The sequence below is a fragment of the Molossus molossus genome, unplaced genomic scaffold, assembly GCF_014108415.1.
Source record: "Molossus molossus isolate mMolMol1 unplaced genomic scaffold, mMolMol1.p scaffold_m16_p_18, whole genome shotgun sequence".
NCBI lineage: Eukaryota > Metazoa > Chordata > Mammalia > Chiroptera > Molossidae > Molossus > Molossus molossus.
The window spans coordinates 57,975,121-58,002,645 of NW_023425353.1; the positions used below are offsets into that span (position 1 = coordinate 57,975,121).

Below are 27,525 nucleotides of genomic sequence, written 5' to 3' on the forward strand. Positions count from 1 at the left end.
TGCCTCTCAGGTTGCATTATAGCTTTTGTGAGTTTGGGTGACCGAACCCTTGAATCTTGCTCTCCATCAATCATACATCCCTTCGCATTCAGGAGCAGGCCTTTACACATCATGGTGCGCCCCAGAGCACAAAGCAGAGGCCTGGGTTAGCCAGAGAGACCTCCAGTCCTATGAGCTGTGTGTATTCTCCCAGTCTGACAGCTTCTCCCTGGTCACGTGTCCTTAACCTCAACCACGTGGTTAACCAGTCTCTCTCTGATAGCCTTAATCCCATTGTCCCCATCCTCCTGTTCCCTACATCGCACAAATCCCTGATCCTACGCAGGATGATGACTTACCTGCACCGCTGCAGTTTCCCAGATGCTGAGCCAATGGATGCTGAGCAAGGCTGGGAAAAGCCTTGTAGCCTTAGGGTTGCTGCCACCACAAATGCATAAGCCGCAGTCCCTCTCCAGACTAGCCTGCCCCACCCCCCCAGCCCTCCCATGTTTATTAGGGTATACATCTATCTCTAAATCCTTCCCCTCAGCCTTGAAGGACAAAGCATATTTTTTGATCAGGTCAACCACACCTGTGATCTTCCTTCCTCCACTCCTGTTTCCTCCAGGGTGTTGCATGTACATGTATGTGTAATACACACCACCCCTCCTAACACACAAACACATATATCAGGTTTATTAAGATATAATTTGCATGCAGTAAAATTTAACCTTTTCAGCAAATAGCTCTATGCACACAACCACCACCACAATCAGGATAGAGAATATTTTCATCACCCCCCAAATTTCTCTCATAGTTCGCCTTTGCAGTCAACCCCCAAGCTCCTGAAAAGCACGGAGCTGTTTTCTGTCCCTATAGTTTTGTGTCATCCAGAACGTTGTACAAATGGAATCATACAGTATGGAGCCTTTTGAGTTTGGCTTCTTTTACTTAGCATAATGCATTTGAGATTGAACCAGATTATTACATGAATAAGTAGTTTTTTCAATTTTTTGCTGAGTAGTATTCCTTTGTATGTATGCATCACAATTTTTCATTCGCTAGTTGGAGATTTAGGGTTTTTCCAGTTTTTGGTGATTATGAATAAAGCGGCTGTAAACATTCATGTGAGCAGATGTTTTTTTTTTCTCTTGAGTAAATAACTAGGACTGGTATGACTGAGACATGTGGCAGTTGTATATTTAAATGTATAAGAAAATACTAAACTGTTTTCCAAAGTGATTGTATCATTTTGCACTGTGACTAGCAATGTGTGATGCCATGCGTTCTTGTCAACACTTGGTATTGTCAGCTTTTACAATTTTATCCACTCTAATAGATATGTAATAATATCTTATTGTAGTTTTAATTTAGCATTTTCCTAATGATTAATGATGTTGAGAATCTTTTAATGAGCTTGTATATCATCCACCAAAGACACTTATTGGTGAAGTGTGTGCTCAATCTTTTGCCCATTTTAAAAAATGGGTTGTTATTTTCTTATTGTATTTTGAGAGTATATAACATTTATCTGGATATAAATATCTGTTTTGAAAATATTATCTCCCATTCTGTGGCTTGCTTTCTCATTTTCCTAACAGTGTCTTGTGTTGAATTAGTTTCAAATTTTGACAAAGTCCAATGTATCATTTTTTATTTTGACTTTTGGGTTTATGCTTTTTGTATTGTATGTAAGAATTCTTTGCCTAATGCAAGGTCACAAAGATTTTCTCCTTATATTTTCTAGAAATTTTAAAATTTAGGTTTTACATTTATATAATTATTCATTTTGAGTTAATTCTTATCTAAATGGTTTGAAATATGAACTGAGATTCAATCATTGTTTTTTGCACATTTATTTTTAATTGTTCCAGCACCATTTGTTGAAAAGGTTTCCCGTTGACTTACTTTTGCCATTTTGTTAAAAATCTGTTGACCAGAACATGTGAGTTTATTTCTGGCCTTTCTATTTTCTATGTTAATTTATATATCTTACCTTTCAAAAAGACAACCCCGAATTACTGTAGCCTTAAAGTAAGTATTAAAAATCAATTAGTATGAATTCCTTGACATTGTTGTACATTTCTGAAATTGTTTTTGGCTATTCTAGTTCCTTTATTTTTCCATATAAATTTTAGTATCAGTGTGTCAATTTCTACAATATATCCTGGTAGTTTCTGGAACGCGATTGTGTTGAGTTTATAAGTCAATTTGGGGAGAACCGTAATAGTGTTGAATCTCTCTCCATTCATTTAGGTCTTTTTAAAATTTTAAATTCTCGGTGCATAGATCTTGCACATATTTTGTTTGCTTTATACCTAAGTAGTCTATAAAGGTGCTATTAAAATAGTCCATTTTTCAATTTCAATTTTTAATTATCCATTGCTAGTATATAAAACAATTGATTTTTGTATATTGACCATATATCTTGTGACCTTGCTAAGCTTAGTTATTCTATCCTTTTTGGGGGGTAGACTCTGGGATTTTTCACATTGATAATCATGTTGCCTATGAATAGAGAGACAATTTTTTTTTTTACCTTTTAATCTGTATGCTTAGGTTTGCATATGGTTTAAACAGATATTTCAGTTGGAACATTTGCTTCTTAGAGAAATATTTTATCAAGATTAAATATTTGACAAGTTGGCTTTCTGGATCACTAAAAGGGGTTAGAGTTCAAAAGCCTGAGCCCAACCAGATAAGGTACTTGGGTTGGGTTGTAGATTTATAGCTGTACTATCTTCAAATTCTCATTTCAAGATATGGTTTATCTCTCCTCATGGTTCATCGACTGACATGCTCTATCATGAACACGAATGTGTATTGGATTTAAAACAAAATCAAAGAGGTTCTAATCACTACAAGAATGATTATTGTGATTGCCCCCAAATCACCAGGTAATGGTGTCACCTTGATACATATGAGAGAATATTACTGAAACTCTAGTGACTGGATTTCCATGATGGATTAATTTTCAAACCACATTAAGGACGAAGCTCTTCTTGAAGGGAACCAGCGCCCTGAGGAGCCATCATGTGATGGTCGCCTGTATGTGTGCCCAAGACTCGTGGTTCCTTTCCCAACCCTACATGGGCTTGAGCGGCTTGCTTCTTCTGCTCTGTTATAACTTTAATCCTTGAAGGATGTGCTACAAGATTATTAGGATGTTTTATACAGGGCTTGATTTTTCACATCAGAGTGACTTGTTATTTTCGTATTTGGAGTTGGTCAATGGGGTGATGTGGGGACTATTTCATGTAAACAGAGACACTCTCTCCTGTGTCTGCAGAATCATCACTACTGTCAGTGGTTAGGAGCTTTGGCACAGCTCTTCAACTGAAGAGCCTTCATAGTTCTTGCTGAGCAGATGCCCACCCCCTCCCTGGGCTCAGTTGGTATCTTCACTGCTACCTTTCAGACACCGTACTGTTTCTCTCTCTTGCTGGAGTGCGTGTCAGTCAGGAGCAGGGATCTGTCTTCCACTCATATCTCCAGGGCCTGACTCTGGGCTTGGCCGATGTTACTGAGTGAGACATGTAAATACACCTAGTCTGGCGCGGTGTGAAGAGCAAGCACTCTGGCTTCAGGTCTTTTATTCTCTCAAAACCATGTTTTTTTCATTTCTAAAATGAGAGTTTCTACCTCATTGTTTATCACTGTACAGTACTTAGTTCAGCATCTTATAGTACTAGGGAAGTGGATGTTATCAGAACGGTTACTTAATGGATACATTGTGCCATTTAAACCTAACTACTGGCAGATACTCCCCAACTCAAGTTTCTTTCACTTGTTGAAATGGAATTCAGGGGCTGTTGCTGCACAATTCGGCTGTCCCCAGTGCCATCAATGTGGCTGCCATTGCCAGTGAAGGCCAGTTAGATAATTAGGTGCTCATACTATCTGCAATACCACAGCGGCTGATTGCAGTGGTACCCGAACGGGGTGATGCCTGGGATCTGTGGGCTGCTATGCTGCTGTCCTCATCCAGGGCTTTACATTCAGCAGAATCCATGTGGAGTTCTAAAATGAGCAGGCGGTCTCATGTCTGGAGGTCATAGATGCAGTCCAGAAAATGTGAAGATTCCCTCCCTAAATGTCAAAGGATGTGTTCCAACCTTCCAGGCTACAATTCACTCTGCAAATTTCAATAAATTGTTTGCTTATCCATCCTCAATCCTGTCTGAAGGGCTCTGGCATTGTTAGCTTGGTATATAATTTGGGGTTTTGGAAAATGCTATTGTTCATATGAATTTTATTTCTAGTTTCCCCGAACCCCTAGTTATAGGAAGAGCTGTGATTCCCATAAGTTCAGTCTTTAGTGTAAAAGTATGGCACAATTCTAATGTATGCATTTTTGGTATTCTGCTTTGAATCTTTTTTAAAACTAGGAACTTTGATGATGTTCTGAAACTATTTGACATAGCCTCATTTCAAAGGCGGTCACATAAAGTTCTGTCTAAATAAGCTGCAGTTATTATAACACGGAGAATGAGCTTGAAGGCAATTCTTGTCTGGAGACACATATTCATAATATCTTTCCTGGGTGTTATTTTCTTGAATACAGTCCACTCCCCATCAAAATGGGAACATGTCAATAGAGTCACAATTTTATAATGTGAATGCATATACCCTATGTGTAAATGTGTGTACACGCACGTATTTACGTTCATGGACAGTATGACTAGCTGGTATTTAAACAAAAATTTTTTTTCCTTTATTGATTTTAGAGAGAGAGGAAGGGAGAGAGAGAGAGAGAGAGATAGAAATATCAATGAGAGAGAACACTGATTGGCTGCCTCCTGCATGCTCCTCACCGGGGATTCGGCCCACAACCTGGGCATGTGCCCTGACCAGGAATCGAACCGGCGACCTCTTGGTGCATGGGTCAATGCTCAACCACTGTGCCACACCATCTGGATGACTAGCTGTTTTTATAGGAGTGGGGTGATACTTTGATTTCTTTTGTATTTAAAAATTATCTGAATGATTAAATAGAAAGGCAATAATTATTGTACATAAAAATAGAAGGACTTTTAAATAATATCTTTTCTAGGATCAGGCCAGGAAAAAAATAATTGTATTATTTTGACCAGATACTACCAGAATTGAGAAATTAAAGGAGTTCCCAGAAAAAGAATAACCTCAAATGTACAAATTCACAACTGAGCACTTACCAGGGTCACGGATTTGTATGTCTCTCTTTGTGAACCAGATTGAAAAGGAGGAGCAAGCCAGCCCCAAGGAGGAAGTAACCAACGCGGAGTTTCAAGCGCATGGATGGCCTCAGCTCCTGGACTCGCTGCTCCCTGACCCGCGTGCCCTCGGGCAAGCTATCCAGTTTCGAATATGATGCAGAGGCAGACACCTGCTGATGCCCAAGGTCTCCATGGCAGGGGGGCTGCCGGGCAGCCTGCCTGGAGGTGAGAGGGACATCTGTGTTATGCGGTAGTCGGTGGGTCCCAGCAGTGCCCAGCAGGCTCCGGAACTCAGTGCATGGCTCTTTCGGTCTTACCTGAAGTCCTTTCTCCCCCAGCATGTGCATAAGCCCCCAGGGTTTTTGGATCAGATGGTTCAAGTGCCAGTGTCCTCCAACCTCTATGCCTTTCTGTCCCTGGCACCCTGTTGCTGATCCTTGATCCTGGGAAGATCCTTGACCTTCCTCTTTGCAATGAATTCCCTGTACTAGCCCGCAGTCAGAGGCACAGTTGGGTCTAGGGAAAATCCACATTCTTTTCTGAGTAAGATAACAGGCTGTCAAATAATCCAGAGATGCAAAGATATTCCCAGGGACGGTCAGAGTTGTCTAAGTCCACATGTCAGGTGTAGTTAGTGTACTGTGTCAGAGGCTAAGAGAAAAGGCTGAGAACACAGCAACCCCTCCCCCCACCAGGCCCCTGCCTCCAACCTCCCACAGGGATTTGTCAATGTCTCTTCCTGACCCCAGCCTGAGTGACAGCAAGGACTCTAAGGCACTGCCTCTGAGCTTGTGCAAGCCATCTGGATGGTTTCAACCCCAGAATCCATTGCTTTGCAAAGTGTGTAGCTTTGGGCAGGTTGTTAGACTCAGTCCTGGAAACAGAGCTGCTCAGATGGGCTGTCCACGCAGCAGGCATGATTGCTTTCCCACCTCCTCGCTTCCTTGGCGGGCAGATGGCCCCTGGGCACTTCCGGAGGACCAGAAGGTGTGCTCAGAGAGTTGCTGTTTCCAGGCCACGGTGCCCAGGTCCTGGGGAGGATCGAGGCCTGGTCTCTCCATACTCTCCCTACCTGGCCCCTGCACATTTCTCTCTGATACTGTAGTGGGATCAGAAAAAAAAAGAGGAGCTTGGCCTTAGGGAGAGGAGAATTAAAGGGTGGGAGGGGGAGTGAGGAGGCCATTCAAGGGTGTGTGGGGTACTGATCCCAATCATAACGGAGCAAGATTGGGGTTCACTTCCCATCTCTGCTCTCTGTTCTACCCCATCTGTAGCCCTAGACTCTGGGGAAGGACTCTGGTCTCAGGATGGGCTCTCTATCCCTGCCTTAGGAACTAACCCTGCCCCCCCCTTTACCCTGGTTCCACCGCACCCCTACACACATACACATGCAGCAGGGAGAGAGTTTGCCCACAGGTTAAATGGAGGACTCTCAGGTCATCTTGTAGACTGGTGTGTGTGTGTGTGTGTGTGTGTGTGTGTGTGTGTGTGTGTCTGTGCATGCATGTGTTAGGTTAGGGAACTTGGCTTTGAGAGAACATCTTTGGGGTCTCATTTTTTCTCCCAGGCACAAATACTGGAGAGTCCCTCCAAGTCCCATGTTGGATCCATCCCCACTGAGGACCATGACCACTTAAGTTGATCACTGGAAAAAAAACTGAGCTTTAATACACTCCCTTCTGGGCCCCTGTTGGGCTACTTTTCTTATGTAGACCAGAGATAGGGGATGGAAGGAGAGGGGCTGGGGTAGATCTGTCTCTTTAGGCCCCAGTGGGTCCATTCCAGGAGCGATCCCACATTATTTTAAGCTCAAGCTTGGCTGATTTATTTTGTGGCTGATTTGTTTGTCAGGATTGAAGGGTAAAAGATGCAAGCAATAGATACTTCTCCCCAACCCCCCACCTCCCACCTCCCCCAACACTTTCCTACTTAGGTCTGGAGAGGAGGTGAAGTCAGGCCCAAGACTTTAAGGGTAAAAGGCTCATGGTCCTTCCAGGCGTGGTTCACTCTGCTTGGGACTCGGAAGCCCTTTGCCTGCCCAGCCGACCGTGCTTCCTTGCCTTCTTTCTGTTTCCTCCTTTCGCACTTGTACACAGGATGTTGTCATATCTTCTCAGGACTTGCGCCCATCTTGGGGCTCTGCTGTTCTTTCTACCTGTGCTGCTCTGGACTAAGATCCTTGTCCTGGTGCCTTCCACTCACACATCATCGCAGAGTGGTTTCCATGGTTACTCTCTAGCCCATCACTCTAGTTTGTCTTCACAGCACTTACCACCCTCTGGAATGATCTTGTTCATTTTTTCACTTGCTTATTGCTTGGCTCCCTCCCCTTCCTAGCGTAAGCTGCAGGCTGGCCCACAGCATTTCGCTGCTACCTCCTCAGTTCCCAGCACTAGCAAGACCTCAATAAATACTGTTTGACTGAATGGGTGTTTGTTTGTTGTTGTTTCCTTACAGGGATCATTTTTCAAAAATTTTCAGACTTTACAGGAGTCCAAGGTGTCCCTTGTGTTTAGTAATAAGGGACGTTTGGTGACTTTGTAGGCCATCCTCTGCAAGGAGCAAATGGAAGGTGAGGAACAGGAATTTGTCAAGGTAGCTGCAACCCCTTCACTAAGCTTGGCCAGCAAGGGAAGCAGAGGATAGGACAGGAGCCGGAGTGCCCATGGACTCAGGAGACACCTGACATGTGACGCTGCTGGCAGAAGGCCCCAGAGAGGGTATATGAAGAGTGAGGAAAGATTAATTGATGGAGTTGAGGTCTGAGGATGTGGAAGGGGAGTCCAGGACACAGGACACAGATGAGGAGATTAGGCCTGGATTATGGCGGGGGGTCTCTTTTCATTGGGAAAAACGGAAGAAGAAAAGGAGAGTAGGCTCTGGTGGGTTTGCAGGGTCAGTGGCAGGAGCTGGAGTCAATTCCCATCTGTGGCTTTGATGCTCTCTTGAAGTAGGAGGTGAAGTGGTTTGTTTACAATGGGGGTGCTGGTGTTGGGGTCAGAGATGAGAATGGTGGAGATGATTATAAAGAAATCACTTCCTCTCAGGTCTTTGAAATCTTCTTTAAAAACCTTCCCCAGATGGCCCTGGATGGTTTGGCTCAGCGGTTAGAGCATCGGCCTGTGGTCCAGAGAGACCCGGGTTCAGTTCCTGCTAAGGGCGCGTATCTCGGTTGCAGTTTGTCCCCGGCCCTGGTTGGGTCGTGTGGGTGGCAGCCACTCAATGTGTACCTTTCCCGTCGATGTTTCTCTCTCTCTCTCTCTTCCTCTCTCTCCCTCTCACTCTGTCTGAACAAAAAATGAAAAAATGTCCTTGGATGAGGATAAAAAACAACAACAAAAAAACCACCAAAAAACCTTCTCCAGATGAATTTAATTAATTAGCTAATTAATTAATTTATAATTTAAGACAGTATTTTGCCACTATCTCCTTGCCTACAACTTTATATTTAGATGTAAATTCCCCATATGGTCTCAGATGGAAGATCAAAGAGTTGAAGAAAGAAAGGCAGAGTCTAATCTTCTCCAGAAATACAGAATCACGAGGAAGCTTTCACTATGGGAAGCTGCAACATGCTGACAGTTCACGGGGAGAGGGGCTGTGCTGTGAGTCATCTGCTGAGTGTCATCTGGGCTGTTCTAGCATCAGAGAAACTGGGGAGCTCACACCGGAAGGGTTCTACAAGGGTTTCTTGTCTGGCTCCATAGCACGTGTCTCAGTCCCATTAATAACACCACTAACAGATACTTAGTACTTCTGCTTAAATAAAATGAAGTGTCCTTAATGGACAAAGATGATTCTGTTGACCTGACAGTAATGTGTACAGTTGTGATTTAGAGAGATTTTTTATACTCACTCTTATTTGTACGGCAGGTACATACTTGTAGGAATGTTGGTTAAGGATAGTGATAAAAATAGCTTCTTTATGATTGAACATAAACTATGCATCCATCCTATACCACAGAGTGTTTTGCATTTGTAAATGGGAGAGGTTGGTCACGGCCCACGTAAAATCATGACCTTGACCTTGCTACCATAATGCTGCAACCTAGAAGTTTCCAATCGGAGCTGGTGGAGCCCTGGCATACTTGGAGATGCCACCTCATGAGATGAGAGGGAGGCGGAGCCAACAGGCTCCTGGCCATACCTCCACATCGTCCAAGGCAGTTTCTGGGGTCTATGTTGATTTCTAATTTATATAGATAACTGGTCCCACTGGGGTAAAATAACCTGACAATCTCCACTTTCATGACTGAAAGCAAATATTGATAAAATACTTATGTTAGTGGTTTGCTGAATGAGTTATTGGATTGGAGAGTATACTGTTTGGCATTACTTCACAGGTTTGGGCTTTGTTGACTGGTACTTCAGTGACTACTTATTTCCTCTTAGGAAACAATTCACCTACCACAAGGTTGAGTGTTTTGACTTTTGATTAACTGGCTAGGTTTATCCAAAGTATGGCTGAGTAAAAGATCATAGATTAAGCAACATTCCTGATAATTATATTTATAATTTTACTTTTAAACACATTTATGTAAAAGTATTATACTCAACATAGTACTAAAAATCCATTTCTGTTGCACATGCTATGTTCACTATATAAACTAATAATGCATAAAAGAGGTTTTAGGAGAGTGGAGAAAATGGGAGACTACAGTGTAAGTGGCAGTCTTTTTTTTAAAATTTATTTTTTATTTATTCTTTTCACCCAACCCTTCCCTAGTGCCTCCTCTAGAATGTCGTCTAGAACGTCCTCTAGAGGGCTGGGTGCCATGCAGTACTGCCCCCCTCCCCTCTCACAGTGACCTCCTTGAGTCGTACATGGTCCAGAATCAAACCAAATCCCAAGACCCTACACCTGGGAGGTCACTTGATTAACCATAAGGAAGGGCTTCTTTTGTCGCCAAAGCCTTGACCCAGTTAAGGCACCACTTACGATGTGAAGAAAATACTAGAATTCTTTGGGGCACCAAGCAATAATATCGTGCTCAGAAGAGCAGCTTCTTAGATCTGGTCATGTCACCTTCCCTAAGTGGCAGTCTTCATAGCAAATCAAATATCTAGCAGATGTGAATCACTTAACTCAAAAAACGTTTCTTAACAAGAAAACTAAGTTCTAAAAAAGGGTTTAATCTAATTACCAAAGTAACATTGACCTTGGATTTTGAAGCACAGAAATTGTCCCAACAGTTTCTTTATAAGCTGAGGCTGGAAGCCTGTGGGACCCAGGGTTGAGGCTGGTGGCCTTCTCTCTAGGTCTCAAAGGCTGGAAGTATGTTGTAGAGAGAAAGATAGATAATCTCAACTAATTAGGGTCCAGACAGAAGATACTCTCTTCTGGTGAGAGGGTCCAAGTTTCTGAAAGTTCCTTTGGGCGGGAAGGTAAGCTCACCAGGAAGGAAGGGTGGGCAAGGGTGCCCGGGTCCATGTTTGAAAAGGTGGCTGATGGCGGCGGGAGCCCTTGCTGTGGTGGGTTAACGACAGGGACTCCGATGAAGACCGCAGTCCTTTGCCTGAGCATCAGCCAAACCAGCCCTTGCTGCAGAAACTGCAAGCACTAGGGGGCCATTCTTTATTAATGGAGCCACACAAAGGCCACCATTAGAGGCAGATATTTTTATCAGATATTGAAAAAGTCCCTTGGCCCAGGTGGTGGTCCATGAACAGCCCACTGTTAACCTCCGGGCAAATCTATTTGATTAACAATGAAATGGAGATATCCCTCTTGTGTCCACCATCGAGAAGGGTTGGGTAGTCTGTCATCAGAGGGTGTGGGATCCAATAGACATTCTGGCAACTTTTCATCAATTACATCATATTTGCATGCAGATCAGAGGGTAAGGTTTTTCCTGACACCTCACGTGTTCCTGTACCCGTGTGCAAGTCCACTCACAACTAATTCACTTGGAGGCATGCCTCTTCCATAGCTAAGAAAGGTGAGCGGTACCATTGGGAGCACAGTGCCCTGAACTCACCAGGAGTATCCCATGGGAGCCAATCTGGCTTCCAGAACCTCTTTTTGATGGGAGTTATTTAGTAAATGTTCCTGGATTTGGATTTATTTCTGAGATCTCTGAAGTACAGCCATCTTTGTGCTTACTGCCTGCAACTTCTGTTTCAGGAAGGTGGCATCCTTCTTCTTTATAGGAAGAAATCTTGATGTATCCAAAAGAAAAACGCCTGATGTCCTGGGCTGCTTCTTGTTTTTCAGCATGGTGATCCAACAGTTTTACATAATCTGTTTTCTCTATAATTCACTCTCCACTTCTTACATTCTCTGTGAACACCCCCTTCTGGAGCAGACAGCTTCTGTTCTTTCTCTTCTGTCTTGTAAGCTTTCTGAGTCATGTCCTTGAACGGTCTTCGTTTTCTACTGCTGGAGATCGTTAAGGATCTCGACTGCCAGCTGCAAGTTTTGCATTTACTTTCAACCAGAGCTTTGCCCGCGAACAGTAACAAAAAAGAATCATTTTCCACCTTTTCCCCCCCAGCTGACGTCTTGCTAACACCTCATTATTCGGCTTGGAATGTAAAGGATGTCTGTCTTCTTCAGCTCTTGGTAATGTGGATTTTGCTACCATCTGACTTCTCTGAATTTTCATCTTCTTACTATGGTAGTCTACCAACTATTTGTAAAGTAATCCTGTCCATTTCTTTCCCTAAGAGTTTTCTCCTCTGAGGCAAAGATCAAGATCAAGTGGTTTCAGCTGCATAACATATTTATTCAGAATGTCAACTCCATTATTTTTCTAAGCTACAGCTTCTGAGACTTGGATCTTTTCTGATTTTCTCACTGATCTCAGTAGGTAGTGCTGGGAGAGCGGGGACCGTTAGGGGCAGAAGGAGACCGTGGCCTTCTCTTTACTCCAGGTTTTATGTGCCCTCCAGTTGCCACCCCCCTTTCAGCTCGTGTCTTCCATCTCTTGCTCACTCATCTGTCTTTCAACTTCAATTCACAAAAGTTCTTGGTTTTCAGATTTCTGCCAGAGCTACTATCAATCTTTTATTGCTCTGGGCTTCATACCATCTTCACTGCTTTCTCCAGATCGTGTTCCAGGTGCTAACGGATTCTGCCCAAACCTCATACAGGTCCCCACTGTCAGGTGACTAAGAATGGTCCCTGATAGGGCTGCTGACCCACAGCCAGGTGCATTCTGACTCCAGGTCTCTCCAATCCGGTTTTCTTCACTTCCCCAAATGGCCTGGTGCCAAGGTGCCCTTATGCCTTGCAGATGTATTCACCTGCATTAGGATGGTTGTATCATTGCTGAGTCTACCTCCTTACTTGCTTTCACCTACAGTTTTAATTTGATGTTACTTGCATTGTCCCAAATCTCCAAAAGTCCTCAGTCTCCAAATCTCCAAAAGGAACCCAGTTTCTCATGTGATAACTTCTGTTATTTTTCTGGTGTAATTTTCCCTTTGGATAACTAGTGGGGTCCTAATAATAGAATAGCTGGAGTCCAAAGGAAGAGCTGGGAGCATTGAGCACCAAAGTTTTTCTTTCTTCCTTGTAGAGCTTCTTCTCTGGACTCTCAGGGCAAGGGGCAAAAACAAAGAAAATGCATATTCAAAGCATGGAGATGGAAGGGCTGGGAGTATCCAGGGCTCTTTCTTTCTTTATGTGCCTATTCTTGCCAATCATGTGACCAAAGGGCATGAGGTGCTAGGATTTTCCCAGCTTCAGACACCTACCCACCCGTTTGGTCAAGGGACAGTATCTATTCCTGAAGAAGGTGGGGGGAGGCCATTCAGATAAAACCACTGGGAGAATAATATAGAATTCTAGTTTGACAGTTTTTTCCCTCTCCTTAACAGCATTTTGAAGAGATCACCCTATTATCTTTTGACCTCTATAGTTGCCAATGAGAAATCTGCTGTCATTCCACGTGCCTTCCATTGTAAGTAAATTGTATTTTCCCTTTGGTTGTTTAAAAATCTTTTTCTTTGGCTTTGGTATTCTAAAATTTCACTATGATGTTACTAAGTACGGACTTATTTTTATTTATTTTGCTTAGGACTCAAGTTTCTTCAATATGAAGATATATATTTCTTCGGGGATGTGCAAAAAATTGTACAAACATCATAATGGCAAAAACTAAAAATGATCAAGTGTTGGAAAGGGTGTCAGGAAAATTCTCACAAACTACTGATGAAAATGTCTAAACTACTACAATACCTTTGGGGTTAAATCTGAGGATATTAGGGAAGCAGGATATTATATAACCTATGATCAAGCAATTATGATTTTGTTAGGCACCCATCCTAGAGAACACTTGCATTCATAGAAAAGGAGATACATATAAATCTATTCAAGCATGGTTTGCCATTAGAAAAAAAAGAGAGACATAAAAATTAATCAAATGTCCACTAATAAGAGAATGAATGAATCAACAATAGCATATTCATAAATAAAACCTTAAACAGCAGTTAAAACAAGTGAATCAGATATATCCGTACCAGGAAGATACATTTGGAAAACAAAAAGAATAAAAAGCAAATAGTAGTTGATGAGTGCAATATGATGCCCTGTGCACAAATTTAAACAACCTATAATACTATAGTTGCCACATAAGTAAAAACCATAAGATCTCACACTTTCTCTATAATGCAATAGAATTTTTAAAATGACAACAAAATACAAGACTATCCACGAAATATCTATCCTCTTGGAAATCAAAAAGAAGATTTGAAATAATTCCTGGTTTGAAGAAATAAGAGAAATTGAGAGCTATATAGAAATGGTCAGCAATATTAGCCAGACACACATGTTTTTGGAGAGATAAGTGAGTGGCTAATGATAAGCCTGGGGGTCTCTCCAAGGTTACAAGTCTTAGAAAACAAACACATCTCCTGCAGGTTTCTGACAGGGGGAAAAGGGGTACTAGAATACTCTCCTCTCCCAACTTTCCTTTAGTAATAGGTAGAAAAAACACAGTAGAAGATAATGGAATGTTGTAGAATGTGGAGGGATGTCAGGTAGAGCAAAACTCAGAGTAAAGGAGAAAGGGGGCGCCCAGAGCAGTCTTGTGCTGGGAGCACTGGAAGCTGCCTGTCGCCCCACCAAGGCATGACTGTGTCCTTGAGTGAGCACAACCAGACCCAGCCGAGGTTAAGGGGCAAATGAGAACATGGGGCAACGCCAGAGGAAATCCTGTTCAAGGCGTGGGGCTGGGGTGAGAAGAAATGGCAAAGAGGAGGGAGGAAGTGTAGTAGACTCAGATGAGATATAGCTCAGAATACCAACCCTCCAGAAAGGGGGAACAGGCCAAGTACTGTCCCAAGGCAGCTGAAGGACAAGGCCTGAGCAACCTGGCCTCCTCATCTGGGGAGGCCATCACCCTCTGTGGAAGTGGCAATACAAAGGCAGGGGAATTCAACTTCACAGGGCCTTCAGGTAGAAATTGTTTTCCTGCCTAAATTCAGGTGCTAAATGAACAATAAAACAAGAACCTCTACAACGAACAATTTTCAATGATGAATTATCTGAGGCCATTACATTCCTGGGAATACGCCAGGGGTGCCATGACAGACTGCTAGAAAGAAGGAATTCGTGGGCCAGTCCTACTCAGATTCAATAAGGAAACTTAATATTACATCAGTTCATTTCAGGTTTTGGCAAAGCCAGACCCCATACTCAGGCTTACGAGGCTCTATCCTCCGTATCACCCAGAAGTTACACCGTTACTACAGAGAACAACATTGAAGAGGAGAGAGTCTAGTAGGTGTTAATTCGTGTAAAAAATTGTATGTCAACACAGAAATGTTAATAACTAGAAATTACTGAATTCTCTATGTTTGTCTGTTGTGGAAATAAAACCCTCTGGAAACGGATAGGTAACTAAATGTAATGTGCCTTGGATATTATAACTAAAAGGTATAATAATCTAATTGTATTTTTTGTCTTTTATGAGTTGGCTCTGGGGAGTGTTATGCAGTGAATATTGCAGAAATGATATAAAGCTCCAAAAGCTATTCTATGTAAACTTCTTGAGTGGGAGTTCTCAACCATAATGTTTGGCATATTACTCTGATAATTCTGGATGTTGATTGATTTTCTGTTCTGACATTTTTACTGGTTTGGGGAAGACTGAGGTGTGTGCCCAGAGTTGTTCTATAAATGTTTGCTTAACAACTGGCTCTCTGGGTCAAAAGTCATAATTTATAGTGTTTGCCAATTTCCATGGTGTAAATACGTCCACTGTGGCTGACTACAAGCTATGAACAAGATGTCACTGAATGCAGAGTTGGGAAGAGATGTACAGAGTTGACTGTTCTGATTTGGTACAGGCCACTGTATATACTCAAGGGCCTCTTCAAAATGACAGTTTTCTACTAAAAGTTCTATTCCATAAACATACAAAGGCACGAGTGAGAGAAATAATATGAAGGGAAAATAAAATAAATTCAAACTGGGGAGTTCAAATAGAGAAAATTGACAGATTTTGGAAACTGTCAATAGTATTTGTCTATAATCTACATTTCACTATTATCTTTTATTAAGCAAACACACTATCTATGACGCTGAGTATACTGAGCTCTTGGTTTCTTTGGAGTTCCCCTAGAAGAAGGCCGAGGCTTCTTTCTTTTCAGATATTGGTGCTAAGGCGATGCCGACCAAAGAATCAATGGGACTTGCACACTGCGAAGCCAGTTTCAGGATGGCTGATCTAAAGGTCAAGGGAAAAAAAAGAGACGGCGCCTTCTGGATATTGGGGAGGCAACACTAGACTTAGAGGCCTGGTTTGGTATGATAATATAAAGCTTTTTAAAATTAACATGAATTGAAGCAAGAAAATGTAGTTGTTTAAAAACTCAAAGGATTAATATACTTTCCTTTTAGAATACGTCAAGAAGAAGTTGTTAAAATAGAGGTGAACTGAAAATATCAATAAGAATCCATGGATATATTTAAAAAATTTTTTCCCTTTATTGATTTTAGAGAGAGAGAAAGGGAGAGGGAGAGAGAGAGAGATAGAAACATTGATGAGAGAGAATATTGATTGGCCGCCTCCTGCATGCCCTCCACTGGGGATCTGGTCCACAACCTGGACATGTGCCCTGATGGGGAATTGAACTGGTGACCTCTTGGCACATGGGTCAATGCTCAACCACTGAGTCACACTGGCCGAGCTCCATGGCCACTTTTTAAAGGAAGGTTTAGCCCTGGCCAGTTTGGCCCAGCAGTTAGAGTGTTGGCCTGCGGTCCAGAGAGACCCGGGTTCAGTTCCCGCTAGGGGCATGTACCTCGGTTGCAGTTTGTCCATGGCCCTGGTTGGGTTGTGTGGGTGGCAGCCACTCAATGTGTCTCTGTCATGTCAATGTTTCTCTCTCTCTCTCTCTCTCTCTCTCTCTCTCTCTCTCTCTTTCTCCCTTCCTCCCTCCCTCCTTCTCTCCCTCCCGCTCTATCTTAACAAAAATGGAAAAATGTCCTCGGGTGAGGATAAAAAAATAAAAATAAAAAAAATAAAGGAGGGTTTATTTGTTCTGTCCCTATCCTAATTTACTCTTTTGGAGACTTTTGCTGACATCCTGCCAAATTCCAGTCACAATGTGGAACAAGCTTATTTGCAGAATGAGCACCCGTAGCTTCTAAAACTGTTTCCCAGTGAGAGGAAGAAAAAGGAGGATAGTTGAGTCCATATTTCCAGGCCGGGAAAAGGCTCAGGATTAGCTTGTGAGTTCTAGATGCTGAACGGAAACAAGGTTGCCTTAGGGTGCCAGAGCCATAAATCCACAGTGATGTAAAAGAGAAGATAAAACAGAACTGCCTGAACGCACCTGGTTTCTGAAGCTGTTTACTGAAAAGACCCTAAATTGACTAACACACGTTGTGTGAGGCCTACACTTAGGTTTTTATAACCATCAGTTTGAAAATGCAGGATGCTGTTATTTTCTATAAGATGGATCTGAATGTCGCAGGAGGCGGTCAGAAGGGGTATCACAGGACTTTATTGATACTCCAAAGATCTCTGCGAAATGTGGTTTATTTTATAGAAAAGGGTTCAAACAGATGAGAGAAAATCAGGATTTTTGGTGATGCTGGGAAAATCAGTTAAGAGTTGTTTCTCTGGTCTTCCCAGCCGTAAACTGCAGTCTTTCCCGCGTCACCAGCGGCGGTTGGCATAGCATGCCCCCGAAATCCACACTCTATTATCAACCAGCCAGCACATGGGCGCTCTTGCCAGTTCTGTTGTGTTGCGGGTGGCCATTTGTCCAACAATGTTCATGCTACATTATTTTTATCACCATGTGCTGTGCCCCTCCGATGGCAGATCAGAACCAGCTCCTGTCCCTGAAGCAGGCGTCACTGCCTCACTGAGGGAGAACATCCTACAGGTGTCAGAAAACGCGAAATGGACACCGGGGCACAGAACATTATCAAACAGGGAAAAAAAGTCTCTTGGTGAAGAAATATCAAAACTAGTTGAAAAGTGGGAGGAGAAAGGTGAAAAAGGAAAATACGCCATAAAAAGGTAAATTTTAGCTCTAAGATTTTAAAATTAAGGAAATATAGGAAATAAGCGAAGGGACAGGAAGTCAAATAACGAGTAAATTTGCTTATAAATATATAAGAAAAAACATGTTTACAGTGAACACGACCAAAAGTACAAAGATCAAGGGGAAAAACAGGTCAATATAATGCCAGTCGATGTCAATTAGAACTAAATGCGTGATGATAAAACACGTGGGAAAAAGGCCATTTAACACCAATTGGCGCCTATGATAATATCTTCGCAAAATCTGTATCTTAGACACATACTGTGGTTTACACAAAAATGGAAGACATCCACCTAACAGCAGGGTTATCATCAATAAAGATGGCACAGGGCCGGACCTATGCAAGTACGAGGCCACACCACTTGCCCCAAAGTCTCCCGCACTGTGGGAGCGTCCACTGGCTGGCAGGACGGAGGTGCTGCGTGGAAACAGAGTGGGATTAAGAGAGGAACAAAAAGGAGGGACTTTGTCTTTTTATAATACAGAAACCCGAGGATGAGTGTTTGCGAGCTTCTGAGAGGTGCCCACGGTCACTGTCAATCACTCAGACTGGCAGGTTTGCCTCCTATAGGTGTCACTGTGGGAGCTCACCTGGGGACTGACGAGCCAGCGAAACAAACTGTCTTGTCCCTAGCATCTCTGAAGGAAGGGGAGACCCCAGAGAGAGGGTGGAAGGGAGGCTGTCAACACGAGCACCCTCCTTTGCTGGCTGTTTAAACTACTGAACATGATTTGGGCAATGGGGACCCTGCTCAGAATGGCAATGAACATCTATTGCCTGGATGTATGCAAAAAAAAAAAAAAAATCCAGAAGGCTCTAGGTATAGACTGTCAGTAGAGCCGAGACACGGGGGCCTTTGCACGGTCAATGTCAACCTGAAGAGAAGAAGGGGCCGACCTGAATGATCATTGCTGAGCAAGCCTGGTTTGTCAGCCCCACTGTGAACACTCGGAAAATCAGGGGTGTTTTGAGGGGCTTAAATTTCTTCCTTTACTGTTTGGGGACTTGGAGTTGTTTTGGAGCCATTAATAGAATGTCATCTTATTTCTGCAGTCACAGGTTGGCGAGTTCTCAGTCAAAATGACGTTTCACATACACATTCACACATCTCTACCCCTCCCCCTCCGGCCCCCCTTGCTCTGCCTCCTTACTCAGACTGAAAGGATCCTTGTCACGTAGTTCTGATGCTGCTCTGTCTTCCTGGCTCTCGCAGCACTGTCTGAACTTCACGTAGGCCAACCCGGCTTTCCCTCCAAGCCTGGGCAGTGGCTTCTTTCTTCCTGACCTGAGACTCTCCTGCTCCAGCTCCTGGTTCTGGAATGGTGCCTCTAACTAATTCTAAGTCCTACAGTCCTCATGCCACCACCCAAGACAGCCACCGCATGGATCGTCTATCTCATCGTGCGTTCAGTCCCTCCTGTTCTCTCCTACACCAGAAAGCGTTCTGCCTGAATTCATTCCTCGCTAGCATCCGTGTTACCCAGAAGGGATTCCACAGTTTCTCCTAAGAGCGGGGGAAGTTTTGGAGTCAGAAACGCCCCCATGAACAGGTGTCCTCTGACCCTGTAAAACACGCTGTAATCACACACCTGTCAAACAAGTACAGACATGAGAGTCGATACAGTCCAGCGTGCCCAATTTACAGGCAAAGCAACTGAGTTCCAGAGAGGGTGAATGAGTCCCCCGAGTCTCTCGGAGAAGCCATGTTAGAAGCCACACTTCCTGACCTCGTGTCTAAGGCACGTTCTATCACTGAGAACAGTTTAGTAAGTTACACCATTCTGGAGGCTGTGAGGACAGAGTTGAGTGGGGAGAGACCGGCAGGAAACAGGTAGGAGGCAGCTGTGAAGGTCCAGGAAAGAGCTGATGAGCAAATGGCAGATGATGTCAAGAGCAGACAGCAATTCTTAGAGCCCATGTCCTCACCTGTGAATGCCCAGAGACCCACGCCCATCCCTGTCCTTCCTAAGGACCAGACAGTTCGAGCTGAGGTGATGCTGTGGATGGTCACGCAGGCATGAAAGGGGCATCCAAGAGATTCAGCATTGGCAGAGTGAACAAGGCACACAGGGGCAAAGCAGGAGAAAGGGCCATGGAATTTGGATGTCCTTGCCACGTCTGGAAGAGATGTTCATTGTATACCTCAAGCCCACGCCAAGGTTCTAGAGGAGGGTCCAACACAAGGTGGAAGTGTTGAGAGCCCACTGCTAAAGGTAGTACATTTAGTTCTCACAACAATCCTTTGAGCTTTATTAGACAAGTTGTATAGAAGAAGAAATAAATCAGCCCAGAGATAATAAGTTGCCCCAGACTCCATCATTAATAAGGTGTAAAGGTGGCCCCTGGCTTTTCTGATTTGCATGTAAATCCCGTGGTCCTTGATTTTGCCAATTTGCCTGACTCCAGACACTTCCTAGTTTAAACTCAGTGACTGACAGGCGCCAGGGGCTCCTCAATTTCCAGTTACAGTCCAGTGACTTTGAACTGATGATGTCCTTCCACTAGACACGTCCTGCCCCAGAAGCTTCCTGAGACTCACTAGTTACATTGCCCAAGTGTTCTGGGAGTAACCCGTTGGAAAATGAACTAACCCCATGTTCCACCTGAGACCTACTCCAATGTTGAAAGCCAGGAATAATTCAGTTCTAGCCAGATGTTCCCTGAATTGCTGTTGGCTGAGTAAATGTCTGTCTAGGCTATTCTGTATCTGTGAAAAGACCTGCTGAAATCCAAATAGAAAATATGGTTTTTTTGTGCTTTGTGTCCATTGCATGTATTGCTTATGCTCTACTGGTTAAAGACTCAAAGACAATCAAAATTTGGTCTTGGCTCAGGTGACTGTCCTGGGCAGATGTATGGATTGGCTGGACACCTCTCTTCCATGTGGTCATTTAAGGACCCAGGGTAGCACAGGATCTGCCATCTTCGATACAGGGCTCCCAATGTCACTATTGTCATGTCCTTCTTGGTCAAGTAGAAGGAGGAAGGAACATGGAACTATGCACAGGAAGGTTTTCGTGGACCACAGTCAGAAGTAGAACATATCACTTCTGTTCCTACCCCAATGGCTGAAATTCAAACAAACAGCCTGTAACTGCAGGGGAAACTGGAGAATGCAATCTAGTTGTAAACCCTAGAAGAAGGAAAACAGATTTGGTGAACAATGACCTGTTCCTGCTACTCTCCACCTCGGATAGGTTATAGTCTGCACATTCATGATTTAACTTTCTTCTTTAGTTTGCTCTTCTGAATTTTCCTGGACCCAACTTTTATATATTTATAGTTTTATACTTCATTGAGTGAGTTTAGTTTTTAAGGTTTCCTTGAAAGGTAGTATAGGAGAAATTAAGTAAATGAGTAATAATACAAAGAATGTAGTAGAAAATGACAAAGTATAGAATGACTTCTGTCTCTTCTAGGCATAGATTGAAGAGAAAATAGGAAGATTCCAGGTTGTTTTGGTTTTGAGGAAAGATACATGTTTGGGTAACATTTGTTAAGATTTTTCAGGCGTTAGACTGCACTCTGGACATTGTCCATTTCTATGTAGCTGTCCCTGTCATTGTAAAAAGGGTAGTCTGCTACCCTTTGTGTGACTAGACGCACTATGGATATAGATGACTGAGGAGTGTAGCCATCCATGCTCACCTGGAATTCTAGCTAGGAATTTTTTTCATGAAGGCAGAACAAATAACACCACCACATGCATACGTATTTTACATAATTAAATGCAGCCTTTCTCATCTATCTTTAAGTGTTGTTAATACTAATTATTTTATTTCATACTACCTTCAAACTTAAAGATTTCTTGGCTTGAATTTCATTAATAAAACTTACCAAATTAATGATTGGAAATTCAAGGAGTTGGATAATATAAATGATATTGGAAAGCTGAATAAAAGCTTTGTTTGTTGTTTCTGAACCATCTCCAAGACATGCAAATGAAGAAAGCAAGGTCCAGACAGACTAGGAAGACATAGAAGCCTTGTTCAAGGAGCAAGTCCGGGTTTAGATTCACAGGGATCCCTGCTCACTTCAGATGAAGGGAAATGGCAAGGCCAGTAGACGTGGATCATTTTCACTCTCTTCCAAAGATAAAGCCAACTCTTTCATGAGAGCCACATGATTGGATTTCTATTCAGAAACTCCCTGGAAAGAAGAATCAAAATAAATCACGTTGAAGAGAAATATACCTGGAATTCCAATATGAACTCGTTTGTGTGAGACAGTAATCTTTGTCTCTTGTGAACCATAAGAAAGCAACAAATGAGGGAGAAATCTATTAAACATCATTTAAGAAAAACTAAAGACAGATAAGATCTGTTTCAAAAAATTAGGGCTGTAAAAGCAATTAAAATAAGTTCAGGCTTCCGGTCAAGGTGGCGGGTAGGTAACTGCGGTATCGCGTCCTCCCACGACCACATCAAAGTTACAACTAAACTACAGAACAACCATCATTCAAAACTGCCTGAAATCAAGCTGAATGGAAGTCCTACAGCTACGGAATTAAAGCAGCAGCCACATCCAGACTGGTAGGAGGGGGGAGGCGCGAGGGGCGGAGGCGCGAGGGGCGGAGGCGCGAGGGGCGGAGGCGCGAGGGGCGGAGGCGCGAGGGGCGGAGGCGCGAGGGGCGGAGGCGCGAGGGGCGGAGGCGCGAGGGGCGGAGGCGCGAGGGGCGGAGGCGCGAGGGGCGGAGGCGCGAGGGGCGGAGGCGCGAGGGGCGGAGGCGCGAGGGGGCTGGTCCCACACCCACGTGAGGCGGATAAAAATCAGGAGGACACCTCGGCTGGGAAGGTCCTCCCTGAGGACTGAGGGGTCCCCGTCCCACACCAGGTGCCCCGCTCAGGGTTCCAGTGCCAGGAAGAGAATCCCCATCACTTCTGGCTGGAAAAACCAGCGGGAACTGAGGCTCAGGGAGGCTGAGGTGTCTGGAGCCCCAGGCAGCTCCTTAAAGGGCCCGCGCACGGACTTATCGGACTCTCTCCCTCTAAGCTTGGAGGGGAGGCAGCTCGAGGGGCACCAGAGACATACAGGGAAGAACTGAGCTGTTTGGCACTGGAGCGAGGGCTGGAGAGGGGGCTTTCTCCAGGACAAACGTGCTGTCAGAGGCCTTTGTTCCTTTGGTGAGCCCTTCCCTGGGGCGGCAGACAGTCGCCATATCTGGGACTCCAGCAACCTGGCTCACACTCGTAGCCCCGCCCTGCTGACTCCCTGAGGCCCCGCCCCGCCCCACCCAACTTGCAGGCCCACCCAAGCTGTTGCCACTTGCTTAACCATAGGATTGGCCTGCCTTGGAACCTGCTTCAGGTTTTCCTAAATTCTTTCAAACAAGCAACATCTGGTCCAGCTAGCCCCATACCTCTCGTTAAGTAATACACAGAAACAAACACAGGGAGGCAGCCAAAATGAGGAGACAAAGAAACAGGTCCCAAATGAAAGAACAGAACAAAACCCCAAGAAAAGAACTAAGCAAAATGGAGATAAGCAAGCTAACAGATGCTGAGTTCAAAATACTGCTTATAAGAATGCTCAATGAACTTAGTGAGAACCTCAGTGAACTTAGTGAGGGCCTCAAGAGCATAAAAAAGGACCAGTCAGAAATGATGGATGCACAGTCAGAAATGAAGGAGGCATTAACTGAAATAAAGAATAATTTACACAGATTCGATAGTAGAGCACGTAAATCCAAGAAGCAAACCATTGATTTGTAATATAAGGAAGCAAAAAACACCCAGTCAGAACAGCAAAAAAAAAAAAAAAGAATCCAAAAAAATGAGGATAGTATAAGGAGCCTTTGGGCCAACTTCAAGCATGCCAACATTCACATCTTGGGGGTGCCAGAAGGAGAAGAGCGAGAACAAGAAATCGAAAACCTGTTTGAAACAATAATGGCAGAAAACTTTCCTAACGTGGTGAAGGAAACAGACATACAAGTCCAGGAAGCACAGAGAGTCCCAAATAAGACGAACCCCAAGAGGCCCACACCAAGACACATCATCATCAAAATGCAAAAGCTTCAAGACAAAGAGTGAATCTTAAAAGCAGCAAGAGAAAGGCAGCTAGTTACCTACAAGGGAGTTCCCATAAGACTCTCAGCTGATTTCTCAAAAGAAACTTTGCAGGCCAGAAGGGAGTGGCAAGAAATATTCAGAGTGATGAAAAGCAAGAACCTACAGCCAAGATTACTCTATCCTGCAAAGCTGTCATTTAGAATTGATGGCCATATAAAGACTTTCCCAGACAAGAAAAAGTTAAAGGAGTTCATCACCACCGAACCGTTATTATATGAAATGATGAAGGGTCTTTTTGAAGAAAAAGATAAAATATATGAACAAACAAAATGGCAATGAATACATATCTATCGACAATGGAATCTACAAACAAAATGAACAGGTAAAACAGAAACATTCTCATAGATACAGAGAACATTTTGTTGGTTGCCAGATGGGAGGGAGGTTGGGGGAATGGGTGAAAAAGATGAAGGGATTAAACAGTACAAATTCAGTGCTAGACTGACAAATCAAAGGGAAAGGGATTGGGGGGTGGGAAGAAATAAACCAAAGAACTTATATGCATAACCAATGGACACAGACAATAGTGTGGGAAAAGGCGGGAGGGGGACGGGAATGGGGAAGAGGGGGTCAATGGGGGAAAAATGAGGAATATCTGTAATACATTCTACATTCAACAATAAAGATTTTTTTTAAAAAAGTTCAGAAGCTGCTTAGGGAAAGTGAGTAAAAAGGTGGCCTTGTGACAGTGGATTTAAAAAATATAATTCCGCCCTGGCCAGTGTGGCTCAGTTGGCTGAGTGACGTCTCATGCACTGAGAGGTTGCCAGTTCGATCCCCAGTCAGGGTACATGCCTGGGTTGTGGGCTGGATCCCCACTGTAGGGTGTGCAGGAGGCAGCTGATTGATATTTCTCTCACATCGATGTTTCTCTCTCTCTCTCTCCCTCTCCCTTCTACTCTCTCTCTAAAATAAAAACATACTAAAGAGACAAAAATGTACTTCCTACAGATAAGGATATATGTGGAAGTGATAAACACATATTTTGCACATGTCAAGAGCTGAAGGATCTGGAAAGAAGGGATGGAAATTCAATGGGAACTATATGGGGGTGAGAGAGGAAGGGCAATGTAAATGCGTGATAAATAACAGGCAATGGTAAATCTCAGAAAACACCCCCAGATCAATAAAAACTCCCAGACTCAAAGCAACAAAAATACCCACCTTCTGCAAACAGATAGTCAGGAAAATCAAACTAATTCAATGCTGAGACAAAGAAAAAGTAGCTGACCCAACCTCAGTGGAAAGATATAATAAAAAAAGAAAAACATATTAGGTAAAGAATACCAAAGAAACTTGTAATGCAATAGATGAACATTCTAACCAAATATTTTGTCATTGGTTAAAAAAAAAAAATCTCAAGAAATCTATTGCCACCATGAAGGAGCATTATCAAGTGGAAATGCAATACCCAGAGGAAGAGATACAATGTGAGGTATAAAATAAATAAATAAATAAAAAAGCAATAACTCAGTACAAAGTAACCCTGCAACACCCTCATTTATCTTTTAATTAGTGAATTTATGGATCAACATTTGTAAGAATTGAGCCAGGGTCAAACCTGCCTCAGGCAGCCCCAAGGAGGGAAGAACAAGTTTGGACCCACTATAATCCCACCTTTCCCACAAACCTTCTGAAGAAATACACAGAAAAAATAAACAACTATAAACTGCAAACCTTAATAAAATGGAGAACATATAACATTGAATAATGTGACAGAATAAAGACCGAATATATTTGTTACATTACTAAATGTAAATGGGTTCAATTCACCTATTAAAAGAAAAGTATTTTCAGACTAGATAACAATGTAAACTACAAGAAAAACATCTAAAACAGAATGTTTCACAAAGGCTAACAATAAAAGGATGGGCAAAGGTATGAAAAATGCCCCCTTTACTAAAAATATAGACAAGGAACGTCATGATCTTAATATAAAACCAGAATATGAGCTAATGTCTCAAAATATTGAGACTAGTGCTGTTTATATAATGCTACAGTGAAATTTATACACAGTAATAAATATACACAAATAACATGTTAACATTTATTAAACTGAAATGAAAAGATATGAAAGTAAATGAAGATCAAAATACAGCAGTCAATGACTTTAATTTACTTCTTAGTCCATGACAGAGCAAGTAGACAAAAAATTAAGCAAGTCTTAGAGGTCTTAATAACACAAATAGTAAAACATATGTAACTGAGATGCATGGATTTATTATTCCTGGAAATATACGTGGGTATAGAAGATCAAGAAAAGTGATTCTTTTCCAAAGAAGACACACAAATGGCCAACAGGCACATAGAAAGATGCTCAGCATCGCTAATCATCAGGGAAATGTAAATCAAAATCACAATGAGATACCACTGCACACCTGTTAGGATGTCTTTTATCAAAAAGACAAGAGATATAAATGTTGGTGAGAATATGGGGAAAGGGCACCTTGTGCACCGATGGTGGGATGTAAACTGGTGCAGCCACAATGGAAAACAGTATGGAGGCTCCTGAAGAAATTAAAAATAGAACAACCATACAATCTAGCAATCCTACTTCTGGACATATATCTAAGGGAAAGGAAATCACTATTTCAAACAGATATCTGTACTCCCATGTTCGCTGCAGCATTATTCACAATAATCAAAATATTGGAAACAACTTAAATGTACCAACGAATGAACAGATACAAGAAAAATGTAGTATTTACATATAAGGACTTTTATTCAGCCAGAGAAAAAAAGAAAATCCTTCCATTTGCAAGAGCATGGATGAACCTGGAGGGCATTATGCTAAGTGAAGTTAACCAGACAGAGAAAGACAAATACTGAACCTAAAAACAAAACAAAGGAAGAAGGAGAGAGAGAGATAGAGAGAGAGAGAGAGAGAGAGAGAGGAAGGAAGGAAGGAAGGAAGGAAGGAAGGAAGGAAGGAAGGAAGGAAGGAAGGAAAGGAAGGAAGGAAGGAAGGAAGGAAGGAAGGAAGGAAGGAAGGAAGGAAGGAAGGAAGGAAAGCTGAACTTATAGAAACAGAGAGTAGAAGGGTGGTTGCCAGGGGGGTGGATGATGGGAAATGGGGAGGTGTTGGTCAGTACAAACTTTCAGCTATAATATGAATACGTTCTAGGGATCTAATGTACAACATCATGACATTAGTTAATAATACTGTCTTGTATATTTGAAATTTGCTATGATAGATCTTCAACATTCTCACACACACAAAAACAAACAAACAAACAAAAAAATGATAGCTATGTAAGGTGATATATGTTAACTTGATTGTGGGAATCATTTCTAACTGCATACATACATCAAATGATCACATTGTATGCTTTATATACAATATATTGCAATTTTATTTGTCAATTATACCTCCATGAAGCTGGGAGAAATCCTTAATAAATTCCATGATGCAAAAAAAAAACAAAAAAAACAGAAAATAAAAAAATTAACAGCTTTCACTTCTTATATCAATAAAAAGATAAAGAGTGAAAATGAAGGAGAGAAGCACCTCAGATGTTTTTTTAAAAAGCAAACAGGAAATAATCCAGAGAAATGCAGAAGAAAGAAATAATGAACATAAAGGCAGAAGTTAACGAAGTAAAACAGAGAAAACCTCAGGGATTTTCTGAATAGTCCACAGGAAGCTTAACTAATTATTGGGCCAAGATAATTCATATTGCCACTTGCCAACTGAAATTCATTGCCAACTGGCAACTTGCTGGATTATGAAGAGACCGTGTTCAGTCAACATTTATCAAACATCCCATGCTGAGCC

The 27,525-nt window shown here is 42.7% G+C and overlaps 1 protein-coding gene across 4 annotated transcripts in view; it reads left to right on the forward strand.

The window, feature by feature from the left end:
- LOC118633614 (myelin associated oligodendrocyte basic protein) overlaps positions 1-15,868 on the forward strand; it is a 41,312-nt gene extending 25,444 nt beyond the window's left edge. For 3 of the 4 annotated variants that reach the window (XM_036267551.1, XM_036267556.1, XM_036267552.1), the window contains 3 exons: positions 5,192-5,399; positions 12,996-13,078; positions 13,196-15,868. In XM_036267551.1, the coding sequence (XP_036123444.1) occupies positions 5,192-5,231 (40 nt within the window). In that variant the 3' untranslated portion in view covers positions 5,232-5,399; positions 12,996-13,078; positions 13,196-15,868. Of the gene's footprint in view, positions 1-5,191; positions 5,400-12,995; positions 13,079-13,195 lie in introns of those variants that run through there. The other variant, XM_036267555.1, reaches the window with a different exon arrangement.
- The last annotated feature ends 11,657 nt before the right edge of the window (positions 15,869-27,525 follow it).